Here is an 18801-nt window from a genome sequence, read left to right on the forward strand (position 1 = left end):
CTTCATTTCCTCACAAATTCCGATCGACTTCCTGATTCGAGACTGCATTTGCGAAATAAGAAGACAGAATATTCGAAAGCGTTAGGTGGGTGACGGGAGCCATCGAAACAATAAACGCGGAGTCTGCATTTTCATGTTTTTGTGTATATGAGTTAAGACTAAAACCGAAGTAATTGTATCGAGATTAAAGTTCGGTTAGGGTTAGGATTGAGTGAAGGACCGGTGTCGAGGTTACAGTCGGGAAAGGTTTTGTTTTAAGAAGAACTGATTTATCTCATCTTCGCAACTTTTAGATGAAATGGAATGAGGAACGTAATACAGCTCTCTCACATCCCAGATTGTATTCAATATCTTTTTGAGGTTGTGTCACCCAGGGACTCACGCTTTTGTGTCATCCTTCTTCACTCACTCTTTGGTGCTCCAAAGCAATAAAGCCCACTTGAACAAGCTCAGCGTGAATCTGGCGTCGCCCCGCCCCTCTTACAACGGGGGCCGCGTTTTTATTTCCCGTGAGCCCGGAATATGCGTGCGTGCCGGATCGGTCGTTAATAAGCAATAAGTGTGTGCGCTTTTTGATGGCGTTCCAGAGAGCCGGGGCCTCAGAGGGCGGCATGTGTCTCTTTGACTCAGGGAGCGAGAGATGTCCTGGCGAAGAACAAGGCACACTCAGGACCGAAAGCAACGTCCCTCACTATTAATAGAAGCGGAGTGGGTGTCTCTTCGGCTAAAAATAACCCCCTCCTTTCCTTTTCGTGCCCAGGGTTCTATTTTTAGCCTCTCTCGGGCCTTCCTAAGATGTCTTTTTTTTTTTCTTTTTTTTGGTGGGGGGGAATGTTACGTAACAAGGCGTTGATTCTTAAAGCGAGTGATGCAGAGTTTGAGAATGAAACATTACATCACTATCTGACACACACGAGCCGAGCTGTGTTAGAGTTAAGAAATGCATCATATAAAGAGACGCGTTACCACACTTAAAACATGGCCTGTTGTTAAAGTTATCAAATTATCATTTATTTTATCATTCTCACCTGTCATGCAACTAATAAGTTATCCGCCGGTAATATTTAAACTTCACTTACGAGTGTAACTTGAAAACATTTACGATTACCGTAATTTCCGGCCCAATAGCCACGACTTTTTTCACACGCTTTCAACCCTGCCGTTTATGTGTTGATGCGGCTAATTTGTGCATTTTTTCTAACGGCCGTAAGGGGGCACTCGAGCTGAAAAGTTAAGAATGAGACTGGTGGAATATATGTCCCGAGGAAGTGACTTTTACCAGCCCTGTTAGCGCTGCACTAGCGTTAGCGCTGTGCTAGTGATATACTTTAAAGAATGGAGTCACCCAATTCTTTGTGCAGCATATTAGTTATTTTCTTTCTGTAAAGAGCACAGAATACAAGTTTAGCTCACAGCACATAAATAGCATCCGCTAGCAGTTCTCACACACGATACGGTTCACAGTACTGCAGCTTCTTCTGCGAATGAGCTGGGCAGCGTTGGCCGGCGGCTGCAACACAGCGCCCCCCGCTGGCGAATTGCTGTTACTATATGGACAAACACTTAAAAGAAGCAAATGTGATACATGTTCAGTCACACAAGAGTTGAATTTTAGGGGTATAGTATTTTAAAAACTGTTGTGTGTTATGTATTGGGTGGGCCAAAAATAATAATATTTATAGCTATACATGTTATTAATTTTTTAGCCATTCCACTCCAAACAATGTGCCATGCTAGCGTGTTGCTGCTGTGCTACTGCTGTGTCTCAGTGATATTTACCGGTAAGTTTTATTTTAACCGGCCTTGTCAGCGTTAGTGCTATTGCGGTGCTAGCGTTAGCATTAGCACTAGCGCGGTGCTAGTGTTAGCGTTGGCGTGGTGCTTGCGTTAAACTCTTTCTGTGCACCGTCTTTCTTTGTAAATATCTCGTGTTTCAATGTGGGCTTCAAAGTAGGCACTTGCGGGTTTTACACAGCTGCGGCTCATGTATGTACCAAATGGTATTTCCTTTACAAATGTACTCGTTGAGGCTTGTAACCAGGTGCGCCTCAGTAGGCCGGGAATTACGGTATGTTAGGTTTGGAATTATGGTCAGGGATAATTGATACCCATGGGCATCATATGCACTTTTGTGTATTTGAATAATATCATACCATTTTGCATGTTTTGGTATGAGGGAAGATGTTGTTGACAACTAATACCGTAATATCAAACATTTATTGAGTGGCAATAAACATGTGCCCCCATTACCGACGCCGACTCCGGAGCCAGCAAAGGCAGGGGCACATCGTTCAACTTTGTTGGGGACAAGAATGTGCTCCAAAGATGACGTGAATCCATGTTTGAGACACGATGGAGCCAATCAGAACACGATGGGTCAGGGTGTGCCTATTCGCGCATCCGGGTTTAACTGTGGTCCGAAACGTAATGCACATTTGAGCTTCTGGAAATCATGAGTCCTGTCCTCCTATGGTCCATCACTGAAAATGTGATCGATCAAGAGAAGACTTAAATAAGAAGTGGGGGGAGGGGGGATTCAATGCTATACCACGTTTCAGTTAACATGGCCGCCGTGGCTGGTGGGAAGGTGTAAATTTACCCTTTGGGATGAGGTTAGGGTTAGGTTTGGATTTTATGGAGAGTCGGGTTACAACGAGGGTTAGGGTCCAGAGTTCGGTAATTGTCGAGTTTAGGGTTACGGTAAGGTTGTGGTTTGAGGTCAATGTTGACACAAGGTTGTCGTGTGGGTTCATGTGATATTTGGACTTGATGTTAGGCTGAAGCTTTTCTTGATTAAAGAATTTTGCTTCATGATTTCTGCCTAGCAACAAGTGAAATGGTGGGACCAGTCTTCATGTCCGCATACGTACGCCCCGATCAGGGCAGACCGTAAAAGCGAGCGAGCGTCTTATGTAATCGGCGTGTGTAGATGTCTCAAGTCTTCATAATAATAAACTTCATGTGAATGGAGAGTGCTGTCAACGAAGCACCATCGTTATTAAATGTGATCGTCTAATTTTAGCTCCGTCTGCCCGATTCAATTGTAAACAAAGTAGTAGGATGAAAAGCCATGTGGAAAAAAAAAGAACAGCGATATGGCAGCGCATTGAGCATTTTATCTTATATGCACAATTGGAGCAAATTTTCTCATAGGACATAGTCTCATTTCTTTCAATTCTATTTTTATGTCATGTCATTATCCAAGCCGCTCATCCTCACAAGGGTTGCAGGAAAGCTGGAGCCTATCACAGCTAGCTTCGGACGAAAGCCGGATTACGCCCTGAACTGGTTGCCAGTCAGTCACAGGGCAGATATCGACACCATCACTGAGTGGGAATCGATCCCACGCTGCCCGCGCCAAAGGCAGGCCTGTGTGCCACTACATCAGTGACTCTAACTTCTATCTTTATATTCTTCTTATTTTGGAATACCCGTAAATTACAACAAAAAAAGTACAAAAAAAGCCAAAGTAGTACATCTCCATCCATCCATTTTCTTTTGCCACTTATCCTCACGAGGGTCGCGGGGAGTGCTGGAGCCTATCCCAGCTGTCAACGGGCAGGAAGCGGGTTACACCCTGAACTGGTTGCCAGCCAATCGCAAGGCACACAGAGACAAACAGCCGCATTCACAATCACACCTCGGGGCAATTTTAGAGTGTCCAATTAATGTTGCATATTTTTGGAATGTGGGAGTAAACCGGAGTGCCCGGCGAAAACCCACACATGCACGGGGAGAACATGCAAACTCCACACAGGTGGGGTGGGGATCGAACCCGGGTCCTCTTTTTTTTTTTTTTTTAAACAAATCTGAACCTTAAGAATATATAAACACACATAGACAGTGCCATGAAAAAAATGTAAACATTTTTTAAGGGGAAAAAAAAAACTTAGCCACATTTTTAAATCATGAATAATCGTGGCCAATCACAATGTTTGGTTCATTTTCACTGATTACACAGAACTGCATTTTCCTCCAGACCTGCTCAAAAGAGAATTCACCTAAACAAAGAAGTCTGGGCATCCCTGATAAAGCTAAAAGTACTGCCCCTGCGACTTAACCCAGAAAAACTATAAAGATGGATGGATGAGATTTACATTTGTTTGATGATCTCGAGTATTTACAATGGGGAAACGATCTTCACTAGGCAAGCTGTAAATTCGGGCCAACTTTATTCTTGACAAAAAAAAAAAAACCGTCATCCATAATTAAACATTGACTGTAAATCTGTCCACGAATGCAGGATAACATTCTCAAAAATGAGATTATCAGCGGGAGCTGTTGATGCAGTAAATAGCGGCGCGCTGACATCTACTGACATTAAGGCAAAAATGCAGTTACAGTAAGGCAAGAGCTGCTGACTATAATCCGTACATTAAAAAAAATTGACATACATCAAGATTTAATGAGATCCAATCGAACAATTCCCGCTTTGAAAAGATAATAATGCCATCTTTTTATTCAGACAAAAATTGGCTCACAGCCTTGTGTGAAGAGCTCACAGAAGAACAAATGAGGAAATTAGATATTCAGTATGTATTGTGGCGAGCAAATGTTAGTACTGTGTATTTTAATACACTTCAATAATGCCGGGTGCAATTTTTCTTATGGAAAAACATTCATAATGTTTTTTTTTTTCTTTTTTGAGGAGTGCAAGTGTTATGAGATACAAACATGGTAAAGGGTGTATATTAAGGGCATCATTATACATTTATATCATGAAATATCACCAGGAAGAGTGGTTTCCAACCAGAGTGCTGTGGCACGCTAATGTGGCATGAGAAAATATGAATAAATGTATCTCCTTATGCCAATTACATAGAGCACAGAGGTGTCAAACTCAAGGCCGGGGGCCAGATTCGTCCAACCTTATGATTTTATGTGGCCCGTGAAGGCAAATCTAGAGTTTCCATTTCCAAGAGTCTTGGAAAAATCTGGACCAAAATTTCAAATTGTCACATATAATAAATGATCAAGTTGAGATATTACAAGCGTTTTTTTTGTTACCAAACATGAATAGTTGAAAAACACATTACCCTTGATTTCTGATTTGGATTCTGGTTCATAAATTGATGATGTAAAGATGATGAGACGATTAAACATTTTTATTGTTTCACAGTCAAAACGGCCCTCTGAGGGAAACCCGAACTGCAACGAGGCCGCAAGAGAAATGAGTTTGACGCCCCTGACATAGAGTTACAGGCAGAACAATGAAATGCAGAAGGTACAATAAAAGACTTGCTGCTATTCACTCACAGAATAAGTCCAAAATTTCACACCGGATAGGCCAATTTGTGAGACCGCATCATCATTATTTCTGTATTATTATTTACTTTGTCATATATTTGTTGCATGGAGCACTGACCGCGTCATCACCAGGTATGCCATCATGTGCATGAGCACATTTGTGATTTTTTTTTTTACATTCGTTTTTCTTTGTACGGCGGATTTTAATTCCTTTGTGACCTTTAAGAGGCCCTGTAGGATCTCTGAAGATGAACTGTGTGCATTTGAGTGATTTATTGATCACTGTATAATGATGAACCCTCCAATCGGCGTTTGTGAATCAAAAAGGGGTTTAGAAAGGGCCAAAGGTTGATAATAACATGGAATGGAAAGTTATTTCAAGGGGCAAGGGAAACATGGCATAATTAGATCATAAAAGAGCCAATACAAGAGGTGTAGACAGCCAAAATATGAAATTAGTAGTAAATTTACCCCCAAATTGTAATGTATTAGATTACTGTATATATTGATCATTACTGACATTTGACCAAAACAACAACAGGATTCAGTTATATGATATCTTTAATCCACTGAAGCAAACATCTTTAGTCTATCTTGGTATTATCCATCCATTTTATTGGATTATTTATTAATATGATTATTGCTCCCTTGAAAGGCACTTAATCATAAAATACTATAATTAAATTAGAATAATCATATTATTTATATCATGAATAAATATCAGTAGAAAATATTGTTAAAAATGCATCACTGGACTTTGATTGATCAGAAAGTGGTGTAAATTGCATTTTTCTTAGTTTATCATTTACATATGATGCAGAGGATGGATATTTATGATGATAAAGTGACGATAACTTGGTGTACAGGGCTTGCGTTATGTCCTTCTACGATACAAGAGTACGAAATTATTTTGGAAGATAAAATAACTTCACAGTTGAATGCCTGTTCAATGAGATTCAGGTTTTACGAAGTGCCTCCCTCAGTTGCCATCTGTTCAGGGGAAAGAAGGTAATTACATAAAAACTGATTACACGAAGCCCGGACTGTAATTAGTAATAAACAACATTTGTAATATTCAACATCCTTCGTATCATCATATGGCTTTTGATGCACATTGCAAAAAAAAAAATATATATATATATATATATGAACAAGAAGATGAATCTCCTACAGCGATCAAGTCACCCGGGTCAATGTGCAGTCACAGGAACAGATCCAACTCCTGTGGGCGCTGGAGGAGGAACACTCCGGTGTGCCAAACATGCACACAAAACACGCGACAACAACACTCAGAAAGTGCGCCATTCAACTGTACCTGACTCCACTCTTGGCCACGCCAGCTGGACTTCTGGCTCTGTCCGGTGTCCGCAGAGCGTCCCGTGGACATCCGAATACCTCGATCCAGTCAGAGCGCCGTAGTACCTGGACGCCTGTGACATTTAGCCTTCTTTTTTTGTGTGTGTGTTATTTGATCACTGGGGCGAGCAAGAGCCTGTCCCAGCTTTCTTGGGGTACACCCTGAACTTCTTTCTTCTTCTTTTTTTCCTTTCAGCTTGTCCCGTGAGGGGTCGCCACAGCGTGTCACCTTTATTCCATCCAAGCCTCTCTCATGCATCCTCCGCTCTAACACCCACTGTCCTCATGTCCTCCCTCACAACATCCATCAACCTTCTCTTTGGTCTTCCTCTCGCTCTTTTGCCTGGCAGCTCAGCTCAGCTCAGCACCCTTCTACCAATATACTCACTCTCTCACCTCTGAACACGTCCAAACCATCGAAGTCTGCTCCCTCTAATCTTGTCTCCAAAACATCCAATTTTGGCTGTCCCTCTAATGAGCTCATTTCTAATCCTACCGAGAACCTCAACATCTTCATTTTTGCTTCCTCCAGTTCTCCTTCCTGTTGTGTCTTCAGAGCCACCGTCTCTAATCCGTACATCATGGCCAGCCTCACCACTGTTTTATAGACTTTCCCCTTCATTTTAGTCGAGACTCTTCTGTCACATAGAACACCAGACACCTTCCGCCAGATGTTCCACCCTGCTTGGAACCGTTTCTTCACTTCCTTACCACACTCTCCATTACTCTGTATTGTTGACCCCAAGTATATGAAGTCATCCCCCCTCACTATCTCTTCTCCCTGGAGCTTCACTCTTCCCCCTCCACTTTTCTCATTCACGCACATATATTCTGTTTTACTTCGGCTAATCTTCATTCCTCTCCTTTCCAGTGCGTGGATCCATCTTTCTAATTGTTCCTGTGCCTGCTCCCTGCTCTCACTGAAGATCACAATATTATCTGTGAGCATCATGGTCCAAGGGGATTCCAGTCTAACCTCATCTGTCAGCCTATCCATGACTACCACAAACAGGAAGGGGCTCAGCGCGGAACCCTGATGTAGTCCCACCTCCGCCTTAAATTCTTCTGACACACCTACGGAACATCTCACCGCTGTTCTGCTGCCCTCACACATGTCCTGTACTATTCTAACATATTTCACCGCCACACCGGACTTGTGCATGCAGTAATACAGTTCCTCTCTTGGTACTTTGTCATGGGCTTTCTCTTGGTCTACAAAGATACAATGTAGCTCCTTCTGAACTTGACACCCTGAACCAGCTATAAATTACATCAGTGTATACTTTTATTTATATACATATAAAATGGATAGTTCTAACTATACATATAGCTACTGTATATCTTTATTACCTTGGAGATTTATAGCTCTTCCATGACCTTTCCCTGTCCAAAACTATCTTATTGTACATGTTCATGGAAGTACAGTACAGATAGTTTTTTTTTTTTTTTTTTTAACCCTTCAGGACCTTTCCCGCCAGTCCCAAATAAGGTCGTTGCCGATTTTTTTGAAAGTCCACAGGCTAAATTTGGTCTTGCTGACCATATTTCAAGTTAACAATGGGTTACCTCAGACAAATTGTGGTTGAAAACTTCAAGACGTGGCGAGGAAAGCAAGTTATTGGTCCGTTCATGCAGTTTAACTGTGTTATTGGACCCAATGGCTCTGGTAAGTCACGTAAATATATGTTTAAACTAGCCAAGGTATTAGGATTTGCTAGCTATTTTATGGGCGATGCTAATTCTTGTTAATACACCACATAGGGTGATCTTGATACATTTATTTGCAACTTAACGGCAATTATCCCTTAATAGAATATGTAAATCTAATGTGAACGTACTCAGAAATGGTAAAAAAGGGACCTCCTCCTGAAAAAGTTCACCTTTTTAAAACATGGACGTTCGAGGTTAACATTTTCATGCTAACTTACATAGATAACTGGTTGCTCACTAGGAAAAGGCTGATTATCTTCATCTAATCCATTCATAGGGGGGGGGGTTCAAAAAAGGCATTCTAATGTATTTTAGCAGCATAATGTTGTTCATAACACTCAAGTCACTCTCCCAATATATTTATCTGCACTGATAATAGGTATAACTATATCTTAAAAGAATGTGTAAACTAAGTATAACATAAGTGTCTAAAATTCGTGTTTGTCTTGGAAAAAAAATTTCTTTGCTTCCACAAATCAATTTTGAATGCTTAGATTAGTACTAAAATCTTTTTAAATTGTGAACATCTGATTGTAGCACTGTAATTGACATCAAAGGTATTCTAATTAATTGGAGAAGAAGTCAATATTTCCTGCTTAACATTCGTTGTTACCAAATATGTTACTCCTAAAACCAGGTAAGTCCAACGTGATGGAGGCGATAAGTTTCGCCATGGGGGAGCGGGCGAGCTCTCTGCGGGTGAAGCATCTGAGGGATCTGATCCATGGAGCCCACATTGGGGAGCCAGTGTCAAAGAGGACCTGCGTCGCCATGTTCTATCACCACGACCAGGACCAGGAGATCGTCTTCTCTCGGAGCTTCTCTGGTCAGCATATTTTCACTTTTGAAGTGTTTGGTATTTTGACCAACAGGATGTGAAAACTGGAAAATAAAAGGTGTCTTGTTCTGCATCCGTGGGAATTTTCACCCATTCATCTGCCGTCATTGTATGTTATTTGCTAGTTTCATGTGCAAATGTCCACTTTAAAGGAGTTTCTGAAACTACTTTGGATATGTTTTTTAACGTTTTAGTGCCAGAATATAGCGGTACATCCTGCTGCCTTTAATGCACACCGTAGATTTGATTCCCAGTCAGTCCACCAACCGCTAGTCGCTGCCACTCCTATGCCCCGATTTAAAAAAAGATGTTGCATCACGAAGAGCATCAGGTGTAAAAACTAAATCAAATCATGCGAGTGACTCTCTGGTGACCCCTGACACGGAAACGCAGTAAGTCACTTCTTTAGTGAGATGTACAAGCTCATTTGATACAGGCCAGGGCAGCAGATGGAGTTTTCCTTCTAGGTATTTGTCGCTGCGCAGACCAGCCCCCAAATGTTTAGGGCACTTGGACAGTTGTTGGAAAGCCATCAGTATCTTTATATTTTTATTGTAATAAAATTGACATTTTGACAGCCCCCCCCAGACACACATTGATTAGATGCACGATAATAAATTGAGATGGACAGCTAATTGTTAATGGGGATAATTTTTTTTTTTTTTTAGCTAAAATATACCATCTTTTACAACAAGCTACTGGGCTAAATTTATTTTTAAATGTATGTAAATTCAAAATGATTTCTAGATTATGAATAGGTTTTTAAAAGCTGCATACAGTACATAGATCCACTGTGATCTGAATTGCACATGCATAAATGAAAACAGATTAATATTGAGATTGCACTCATTTTTCATTCTTTCACAAATTTCAGATGGCTCATGATTTTAAATAAGATTCGTAACAAGGTGATATTAAATATGGATATTTTCCAAATGTTTTTATAATTATTTCATAAAAAAAGGGCATTTGTCATTACTGATAGTTTATTAGGTGAAGTTTTCTGGTGTGGCGCATTTGAGATTAAATTAGGGTGAAACAAACTTGACTTTTACACCCATGCTAGATGTGCCTAAAATGTCTGCCAATAAAGTTTTTTTTAATTTGTGTGTGTGAATTGTGGATATTTGTTGCAAAAAATAATAATTAACAAATAAAATGTTGATGTGAGTGTGCCTCACGTTGAGGAAATTTGAAACATTTTCTTTCAAATAGAATCACTTCTATTTGGTACTCCATGCTTTCAGGTGACTCCTCCGAGTATCTCATCAATGGCAACCAAGTTACTCACAACCACTACACTGAGGAGCTGGCCAAGATCAGCATCATCACAAAAGCTCAAAACTGTCTCGTGTTCCAGGTAGAATTTTTTGATATGGTCAATTTTATTGGTGCATTTTGTGATCATGTTGTTCCCGCATTCGTCACCAGGGAGCAGTGGAGTCCATGGCTTTGAAAAATCCTAAGGAGCGGACCAAGATGTTTGAGCTGATCAGTCAGTCCAAAGAGTTTGCAGACGAGTACAACCAGAAGAAGCAAGCCATGCAGAAGGCCAAGGAAGACTTGCATTTTCAGTTCAACAAGAAGAAATCAACAGCTGTCGAGAAAAAGCAGATCTATCATGAGAAATTAGAGGTGTGGAGCGTTGGGCAAGTTAGTTCTGTACTGTGGTTAGATTTTTGTTTTCCTCGTTCCCAAAAAATAGGGAATGACATTTATTTGCTTTTGTTGTGACATCACGGCCAGAGTCAGGCCGCTATAATAAATAAGGTGAGACTTTTCAATGCAGGGGAGGGCAAACTTTTGCTCCTCTAGTTTTGTACATGGTATGTGTAGAAGAAGAATCAAAATCATCTGCATTGATCAAGTATTAGAAAACACACAAGGAATTTGTCTGGGGCAGTTGGAGCCCTCTAGTATGTACCTCGTACCACTGCAAACAAACCACTATCACAAAATACGTATACATTTAGGACGTAAAAACACAAGTATGGAGAGTCAATGAGCAATGGAGAAGTACCAGTAATGTGGAAACACGGATACCATAGCAATTGTGCAAATGATGCAATTGAATAATTAAAGTTACTAGTAGTGTGATAATTCTGATAAAATGACTGGTTGAGAGTTCCCAAGCATGTAAGTGACAAGTAGTAATCAACAATAAACACTTGAACCCTGATGACATTTCTATTATAGTCAGGCATGATGAAAATATTTTCTTTTCCCTTGTCAGGCCCAGAAGTACCAGGATCTGGTGGATGACATTCAACAAAAGCGCATGCAGCTGAGCCTAGCAGAGCTCTATTTTAATGAGAAGGCCATTGAGCATACCAGCGACACTCTGAGCGACAAGCAGGGGGCTGTCACGACTCAGAGTGCTTCTCTGCAGGACTGTGAGCAGACTGTGAAAACCCTTAAAAAGGAGCATGGACGCCTCATCAGGGAGCAACAGCTCTTGGAGAAAGAGATCCGGTAGATTTGCATGTATTTTGTGGTCAGATTCACCCATTTGTAGCTTTTTTTTTTTTCTTTTTTTTTTTACAATTTTGGAAATTATATCAGCAAAGTCACTGATGGTGATATCTGCTCTGTCACTGACTGATGACCAATTCAGGGAGTAGTCTGCCTTTTGCCTGAAGCCAGCTGGGATAGGCTCCAGGTCTTCTGTAACCTGCGACCCACTTGAGAATAAGCAGCTCAGAAAATAGCTGGATGGGTGGATATTAGCCCTCACCCACGAAATAATGGGAGCATTTTATAATATGGATACATGGGGTGAACTATATAAATTGTGTCTAACCTATATGGAGCAAAGGCACATATTTTGCAATTGGAAAATCTCACGGTAGACCAACAAACAAAAATGTCACTGGTGTTTTTTGACTGCTTTTTGTGGCGTGCAATCAAAAAGTTTGAATTATACAGCCATCAATTTTCTGAGCTGCTAATCCTCACGAGGGTCGCGGGAGTTTTGGAGCCTATCCGAGCTGTCATTGGCCAGGAGGCGGGGTACCTCGGAACTGGTTGCAAGCCAATCGCAGGGCACAAAGAGACAAAAAGCCAATCACACATACGGGGAATTTAGAATCTCCAATTAGTGAATGTTTTTAGGATGTGGGAGGAAACCGGAGTGCCCGGAGAAAACCCACGCTGGCACGGGAGAACATTCAAACTCCACACAGATGGGGCCAGTATTCAAACCCCATTTCTGCGGAATTATGTTGATCCTATTTAAAAACAGACTACAAGAACTGACCAGTGGTAATGTTCACATAATTTAAAAATGTGGAAATTCAGACAAAGTCTTCTGGGAATAAATTTCTTTGGGGTGGGAGATCTGCACTCATAACCATAAATTAATGTACTAATAATTAGCATAGTTATGTTTGGTTTTCAGTTTTTTTTTGTTTCCTCAATTTCAGTTCTCAGTTTTGGCCAAAAAGTTTCATTTCGGTTAATCAGTTTATTATTAAGGGGAGAAATCCAAAAGTTACGTTTAACGACTTGTCTGAGTGCGAGTGTGCAGTTTCATTTGCCCATGTGTGATGTCCTGTCAGTGTGGTGTTATTTACCTAATATGCTAGCTAATACAATTGATGAGCCTCACGTGAAGGGGGTTTGTTTGTGAACACAGCCCCAATTGTTTCGATGAACCAAAAATAACTCCATCTCATCCACCTTCGTGTCTAGCTCCCAGGAGCGCATCCTGTCCCAGTCTCGCTCTCACTTTGTCAGAGCCAAAGTAAACACCTCCCATCATCTCAAGAAAATAAATGAGCTTCGAGCATCAGTGACAAAGAGCCAGAAAGTCTTGGCGCGGATAGAGCAGGAGCTTGGCGAGGTCCTGCAGGAGAAAGAGGACGTGGAGAAGGCTTGGCGGGTCTATGAAGGACAATTTCTGGAGCAGAGAATGTCCCAGGGCAGGGATGTCGAGCTGGATGAAAGCCAGGTGAGCGTGTGTTAAAAGAACTTCAGGTCTTGTAAAGGCATAGTCAAGTTGTTGAGTGTCTTTTTGATGAATTTGCTCGGTAGAGAGAGCACTACAAGGAGCTCAAGGAGTTTGCCAGGAAGCAGAGTGCGATGATGTGTGTGGAAGCCGAGAAGATGCACAGGGATGTCAAGGCACACTACGATCAGATCGCGTTTGACCAGCGCAAACGAAAGGACGTTGAAGTAATGACACATTGGAAATTGTATCAAATTGTATTTTAAAATACCCACTGGACGGGTATGTACAGTAACTAGTTTATTTGTCTTGGGAATGCCTTACATGACCTCTTTCTCGCAAGCATTTTTGGAATGCAGTCCTTTAGCTTTTGACTCTAGTTTTTTTTCCTCTCTTTTCACCTCATGTAGGTAGACAACCCACAAACAACCCAATATTTAAGTCCAAATTGTTTTTCATACTAACAAATATAGACAAACTGTAGATAATAAATTAAAAAAGGGAAACAGTCGGATGGATGAGTACTGTTTACAAGATTCCAAGTAGTGTGGTGAAAATGCTTGTAATGTCGCAGTTCTGCAGCGCAATATGTTTAACAACGCTAGAAAGCAAGCCACTGTAGCAGAAATTACTAAGGTGAGCTGTCCACAGGATGTTTTTAAAATAAAAAAGTAAAATAAAGTACCTATCTGATTTAAAGTTTCTGAGACAGTGAAGCTCATCCCCCGATGAGACTGTCAATTAAAATATCTTAATTCATGGTCAATGATCAATCCACTACGACAGTGATTTCCAACCTTGATAGAGCCAAGGCACATATTTTACAATTGAAAAATACCACGGCACACCAAGAAAAGTAAATGTCACCAAAAATGGATAGATTAATCACTGTATGAACTTCCTGCCATCTAAAAGAAGAGGATTTTTTTGTTCTGTCTGTCATTGTGCCTCACTGGCATAAATAGATGAATAAAGATACATATTTTTTTAGCAAACCTAAGAGTTTTCAAACCTATAGTAAGGGTGTAAAAACTACAAAACAATGAACTTGAAGTTGAATGGAAAATATCTAATTCTTCACAGGGAAATGGGGAAGTCTCAAATGTACTTAATGGTGATACCAACTCCTCTGCTGTAGGCTTGCATCAAGAATTACAAGACGCAGCTGGCTGATTTGACCCGCAGAGCAGAAAAACTTGAAGAGTATGTCGAGGCCTGCAAGTATGTCATCTACTTACCATGCACCACATAAGAAAATTCTGTAGACCTCCCAATTAACTACTATCTGCGAGACTTATGGATCAAAGCTGGCACCAAGATGGAAAATTTGAGAGTAATGGACAGAATAGTGGAAAGAATGACCAGAATGACGGGTGACAGTTCAATGTTGAAGTTGCGCAATTTTTTACATTCTTTTAATTAGATTTGGTGATATTTATTTACGCCACACCTGTAGCTTTTTGGTAGCCTTTGCTACCAAGAAAGTTAATGTCAGACAATGGCTTGTACAAGAAAAAAAAGCAATTATGTGAATTTGCAAATGGTGAATGGAAAATTGGCGTGGCTACAATATTACGTTTACACTTTTTGCTGGCATCAATAAAGTGTAGTCCCCATGTGTTCGTTTGAAGGTCATCCCTTGACGAGTTCCATCAGAAGAAGGAGAGTTTGGAGGCAGAGTTACAGGGTGGCAGAGAGCGCACCGCCCAGGTGAACAAGGAGCTGAACCAGGTGCTGGAGCAGCTGGGGGATGCCCGCCTGGACAGCCAGGAGAGCAAACGTCAGCTGCGGCGCAAAGATATTCTGGACAAGATGCGTAAGCGTTTCCCAGACGCAGTGGTAAGAGATGCGCGACGATGACATTTACAGAAACCTAAACTGGATTAATACGTCAAGTGTTTCCTGTCCCAGTACGGCCGCCTGTGTGACTTGTGCAGCCCCATTCACAAGAGGTATCAGCTGGCCGTCACGAAAGTGTTTGGCCATTTCTTGAAGGCCATTGTGGTGTCGACAGAAGACGTGGCCCAAGCCTGCATCAATTTCCTCAAGGAGGAGTTGGCTGAGCGTGAGACATTCCTGCCTGTCCGCGACTTAGATGTAAGTGCTTGAATAACCTGTCTGAACCAGTTTCATCTGTATGGTCACTGGGTGTGTTTTCGAAATAAAATGGAAAGCTAAGATAGAAGTGGCCATTCTAACGTTGCTTTATGAACGACAGATTAGCATTACTACAACGTGAGTTCTGCGCTACTGAATCCCCACACTTGGCCTCCATGTATTGGCTTGACATTCGCCCTCACTGCACACGCCAATTCTTGAGGCTTACTACTTTCAGCTATGACAAATGACCACTTCTTATCTCAAGCGTAAATTCAAATTTGATTTCTCTTTATATTTAATTTTGCTGATAATTATCTGTACTTTTTTTTTACCTGCATGCCTTCTCCACTAGTTTGGCTTGCTTTTTTTTAAGAACATCTCTGAAAAGTCAAAACACAGAATTTAATGTTTGGCTAATGTACTTTTTAAACTGAGGAAAAGAGATGCTTGATTCTCAATTAAATCATATTTACCCTGTTGGAAAATGCAAAAATGTCATTTCATTTTACACATTTGCATTTTGGATCTTTGTGGCTTTTCTCTTCTTTGTCCGTTTAAGAGCGACTTTCAACCATTTCTGAAATAGCGCCGACCTGTTGGTGCGATACTGTAATTGCAGTTTATGATGACACCCAGCTAGTGCATATGTTGTCAGATAATAGTTTTAATGCCATATTCTTTGGACTTGGAGATACCCCGAAAACTTGGCAGAGGCAATCACCTCCAACTTTTATTAACAGAGAAAACACTGGCTTCTTAAAACATTACTTACTTGGCCACTGTGCGAAAGTGGCTGGGGCTGTGTGATTAACCATCAGCTCACATTATCAGGTGACCCCCCTGAACGAACGACTGAGGAATATACCAGGCGTCAGGATGGTGGTAGATGTTGTGCTCATCAATGCAACTACAAACATACCACAGCTGAAGAGAGTGGTGCAGTTTGTGTGTGGCAACTCGCTGGTGTGTGAGACCATTAAAGAGGCCAAGAGCTTCGCCTTTGATGGGAAGGAGCGCTTTAAGGTAACACTTTGTTCAGATGGGTGCAGGAAATGGACATGATGGACTGTTCAGATCTCAAATTGTTTGCTATAGACCATATCTCTGGATGGGACCCTGTTTTCAAAGTCCGGTGTGATCTCTGGAGGCTCCAGTGACCTGCGCACCAAAGCTCGCTGCTGGGATGACAAGGATGTCACCAGGCTGAAGCGTAAAAAAGACGAGTTGACTGATGAGCTACGTGTAAGTCATTTGTATTTTTAATTCATTAATGTAGCGACTGACTGGCGACCAGCTCAGGGTGTAGTCCAACATTCACACCAAGTTAGCTGGGATAGAATCCAGCAATCCTACGACACTTTGTGAGGTTAAGCCGGTTGGAAAATGCATGGGTGGAAGTCGCAAATTCAGTTACAGTCAGAGTTCTCAAAATTAAAGGGAAGAATTTTTTCAAGGCCCGCCCAATTGACCCCTCCGTACAGGGCACTTAACCACGCCTCCTGAAGTGACGTCACTCCACGTGCGCTGACGTAAGACAAACAGTAAAAATGGCAAATACAATACAATACAATCTGAACTGAGACAGACTCCATGCTTCTGATTTCATTCGAATCAACGATATATTATAGATTCTAAATACAATACATTCTTAATTGAGAGAGACGCCATGCTTCTGATTTCATTCAATTCACGTAGCAATGTTATGCTAGCGGAGAACGTCTCATTCATTTACACGAGACGCATATTAAAAATCAAATTTAGGGCATATCTTCGTGCAAACACAGTCTGGTTAAGCTTCGGCCGCGAGCCAGCAAGAAATCAATACGTTTGCGCAGTCCGATCATCGCTAAATATCGCTCAACAAAGAATAAGTGTGTCAATCGTTCACACGTAGCGGTGTTATGCTAGCGGAGAACGTCTCATTCATTTATACGAGACGCGTATTAAAAATCAAATATAGGGCATATCTTCGTGCAAACACAGTCTGGTTAAACTTCGGTCGCGAGCAAGCAAGAAATCCATGCGTTTGTGCAGTCCGATCATCGCTAAATATCGCTCAACAAAGAATAAGTGTGTCAATCGTTCACACGTAGCAATGTTATGCTAGCGGAGAACGTCTCATTCATTTATACGAGACGTGTATTAAAAATCAAATTTATGGCATATCTTCGTGCAAACACAGTCTGGTTAAGCTTCGGCCGCGAGCCAGCAAGAAATCAATACGTTTGTGCAGACTGATCATCGCTAAATATCGCTCAACAAAGAATAAGTGTGTCAATCGTTCACACGCAGCAGTGTTATGCTAGCGAAGAACTTCTAATTCATTTATACGAGACATGTATTGAAAATCAAATATAGGGCATACCTTCGTGCAAACATATGTGTTCCGGTTGATATTAGATGGATTTAGTTGATGATGTGGTCTTCCACAAAGTTTGATCCATCGAAGACATTTTTCGTATTGGGTCTTCGGTTTTGGAAAGGGTACGAATCGAACTCCACCAACTAGCCTTTCAGGATACCTGTCGTCACTATTACAAAGTCCGTGACTACACCTCTTAACCATATTTTTTGTTAAATAACCCAAATACGCGATAAAACGCTAACTAAACCTATACTGGACCATGCAATGTTGACTGAGAAAATGGCGGGAGCAAAAACGGGCTTTGGTTTATGCAGATCTCTGGCCTCTGATTGGTCAGTGACGCGGATTGCGCAATATCCACGGAGGGGTCAATTGGCAATTAAACATAACTTATACATATACCCATAACTTCCATAGGAATCAAGAAGGGAGGATAGTTTTGTATTCTGCAGGGGTAGAGTGGGCTAAGAAAATGAGGGATAAGGTGTTGGGTTTACTGTTGCGAGATCCACGTTGGAAGGAGAGGATGAAATTGAATCATCTGACTAAGAGGGCACTGCGAGCTAGTTGGGGGAACAGAGTTGAGCGGTTCTTCTGTTCAGTCTTAAGCGCCGCCCCCTTCGCTACAGTTGCCATGTCCCACAAGCTTCCAAAATGGCGACTAAACAGAACAGGTTTGAAGTCGCGTATTCCAGATAATATTGCAGTATGTTTTTTTGCTAAAAGCGTCAGACTTGTTCAGGAGAGTTCGACAGAGAGGTCTCAACTATTTCCCCCAAGGATATGTACACGAAATTAATATTTTTGGACGGAGCAGGATGCAATGTCAGAGTTACAGTGAAAAGTTGGCAATCGATACAAAAAAAGTTTAATGCCTCACAAACTTCACATTGAAATCCAACATGATAAAATAGTGGAACGTACTGCGCATGTAAAGCAGGGTGAGTACTATTTACTTGGAAAGATCACGAGTAATATCATTGTAGTCTTTATAAGTGAGTTGGGTTTGATTTTCTACATGTGCATTTAAACAATGGTGAATAACTCAGTCAGTACCGTTGTCAGTCGATGAAAAAGTTTGACTTGGCTCGTAATGGAACCCAGTGTTCTGTCTTAAAAGTCTGATGTGATCCAAATAGGCAAATAGACATTTCTCTTGCATGACATTGCGTATTTACATATTATTAACCCGACTCTTTGACAGAAAACATTACACACTTCATTCAGCAGGTCAGTGAT

The 18801-nt window shown here is 41.2% G+C and overlaps 1 protein-coding gene across 4 annotated transcripts in view; it reads left to right on the top strand.

The window, feature by feature from the left end:
- Positions 1–18801, top strand: part of smc1b (structural maintenance of chromosomes 1B) — a 28565-nt gene that overhangs the window by 2996 nt on the left and 6768 nt on the right. The window contains exons 2-13 of one of the 4 annotated variants that reach the window (XM_061823500.1): positions 5120–5224; positions 8951–9139; positions 10399–10511; positions 10583–10786; positions 11385–11623; positions 12842–13100; positions 13184–13324; positions 14236–14318; positions 14729–14936; positions 15009–15194; positions 16029–16220; positions 16293–16439. In XM_061823500.1, the coding sequence (XP_061679484.1) occupies positions 8965–9139; positions 10399–10511; positions 10583–10786; positions 11385–11623; positions 12842–13100; positions 13184–13324; positions 14236–14318; positions 14729–14936; positions 15009–15194; positions 16029–16220; positions 16293–16439 (1947 nt within the window). In that variant the 5' untranslated portion in view covers positions 5120–5224; positions 8951–8964. Of the gene's footprint in view, positions 1–1620; positions 1782–5119; positions 5225–8080; positions 8270–8950; positions 9140–10398; positions 10512–10582; positions 10787–11384; positions 11624–12841; positions 13101–13183; positions 13325–14235; positions 14319–14728; positions 14937–15008; positions 15195–16028; positions 16221–16292; positions 16440–18801 lie in introns of those variants that run through there. The other 3 variants (XM_061823498.1, XM_061823496.1, XM_061823499.1) reach the window with 3 other exon arrangements.

This window comes from Syngnathoides biaculeatus, chromosome 6, assembly GCF_019802595.1.
Source record: "Syngnathoides biaculeatus isolate LvHL_M chromosome 6, ASM1980259v1, whole genome shotgun sequence".
In the NCBI taxonomy this organism is placed as follows: Eukaryota; Metazoa; Chordata; class Actinopteri; order Syngnathiformes; family Syngnathidae; genus Syngnathoides; species Syngnathoides biaculeatus.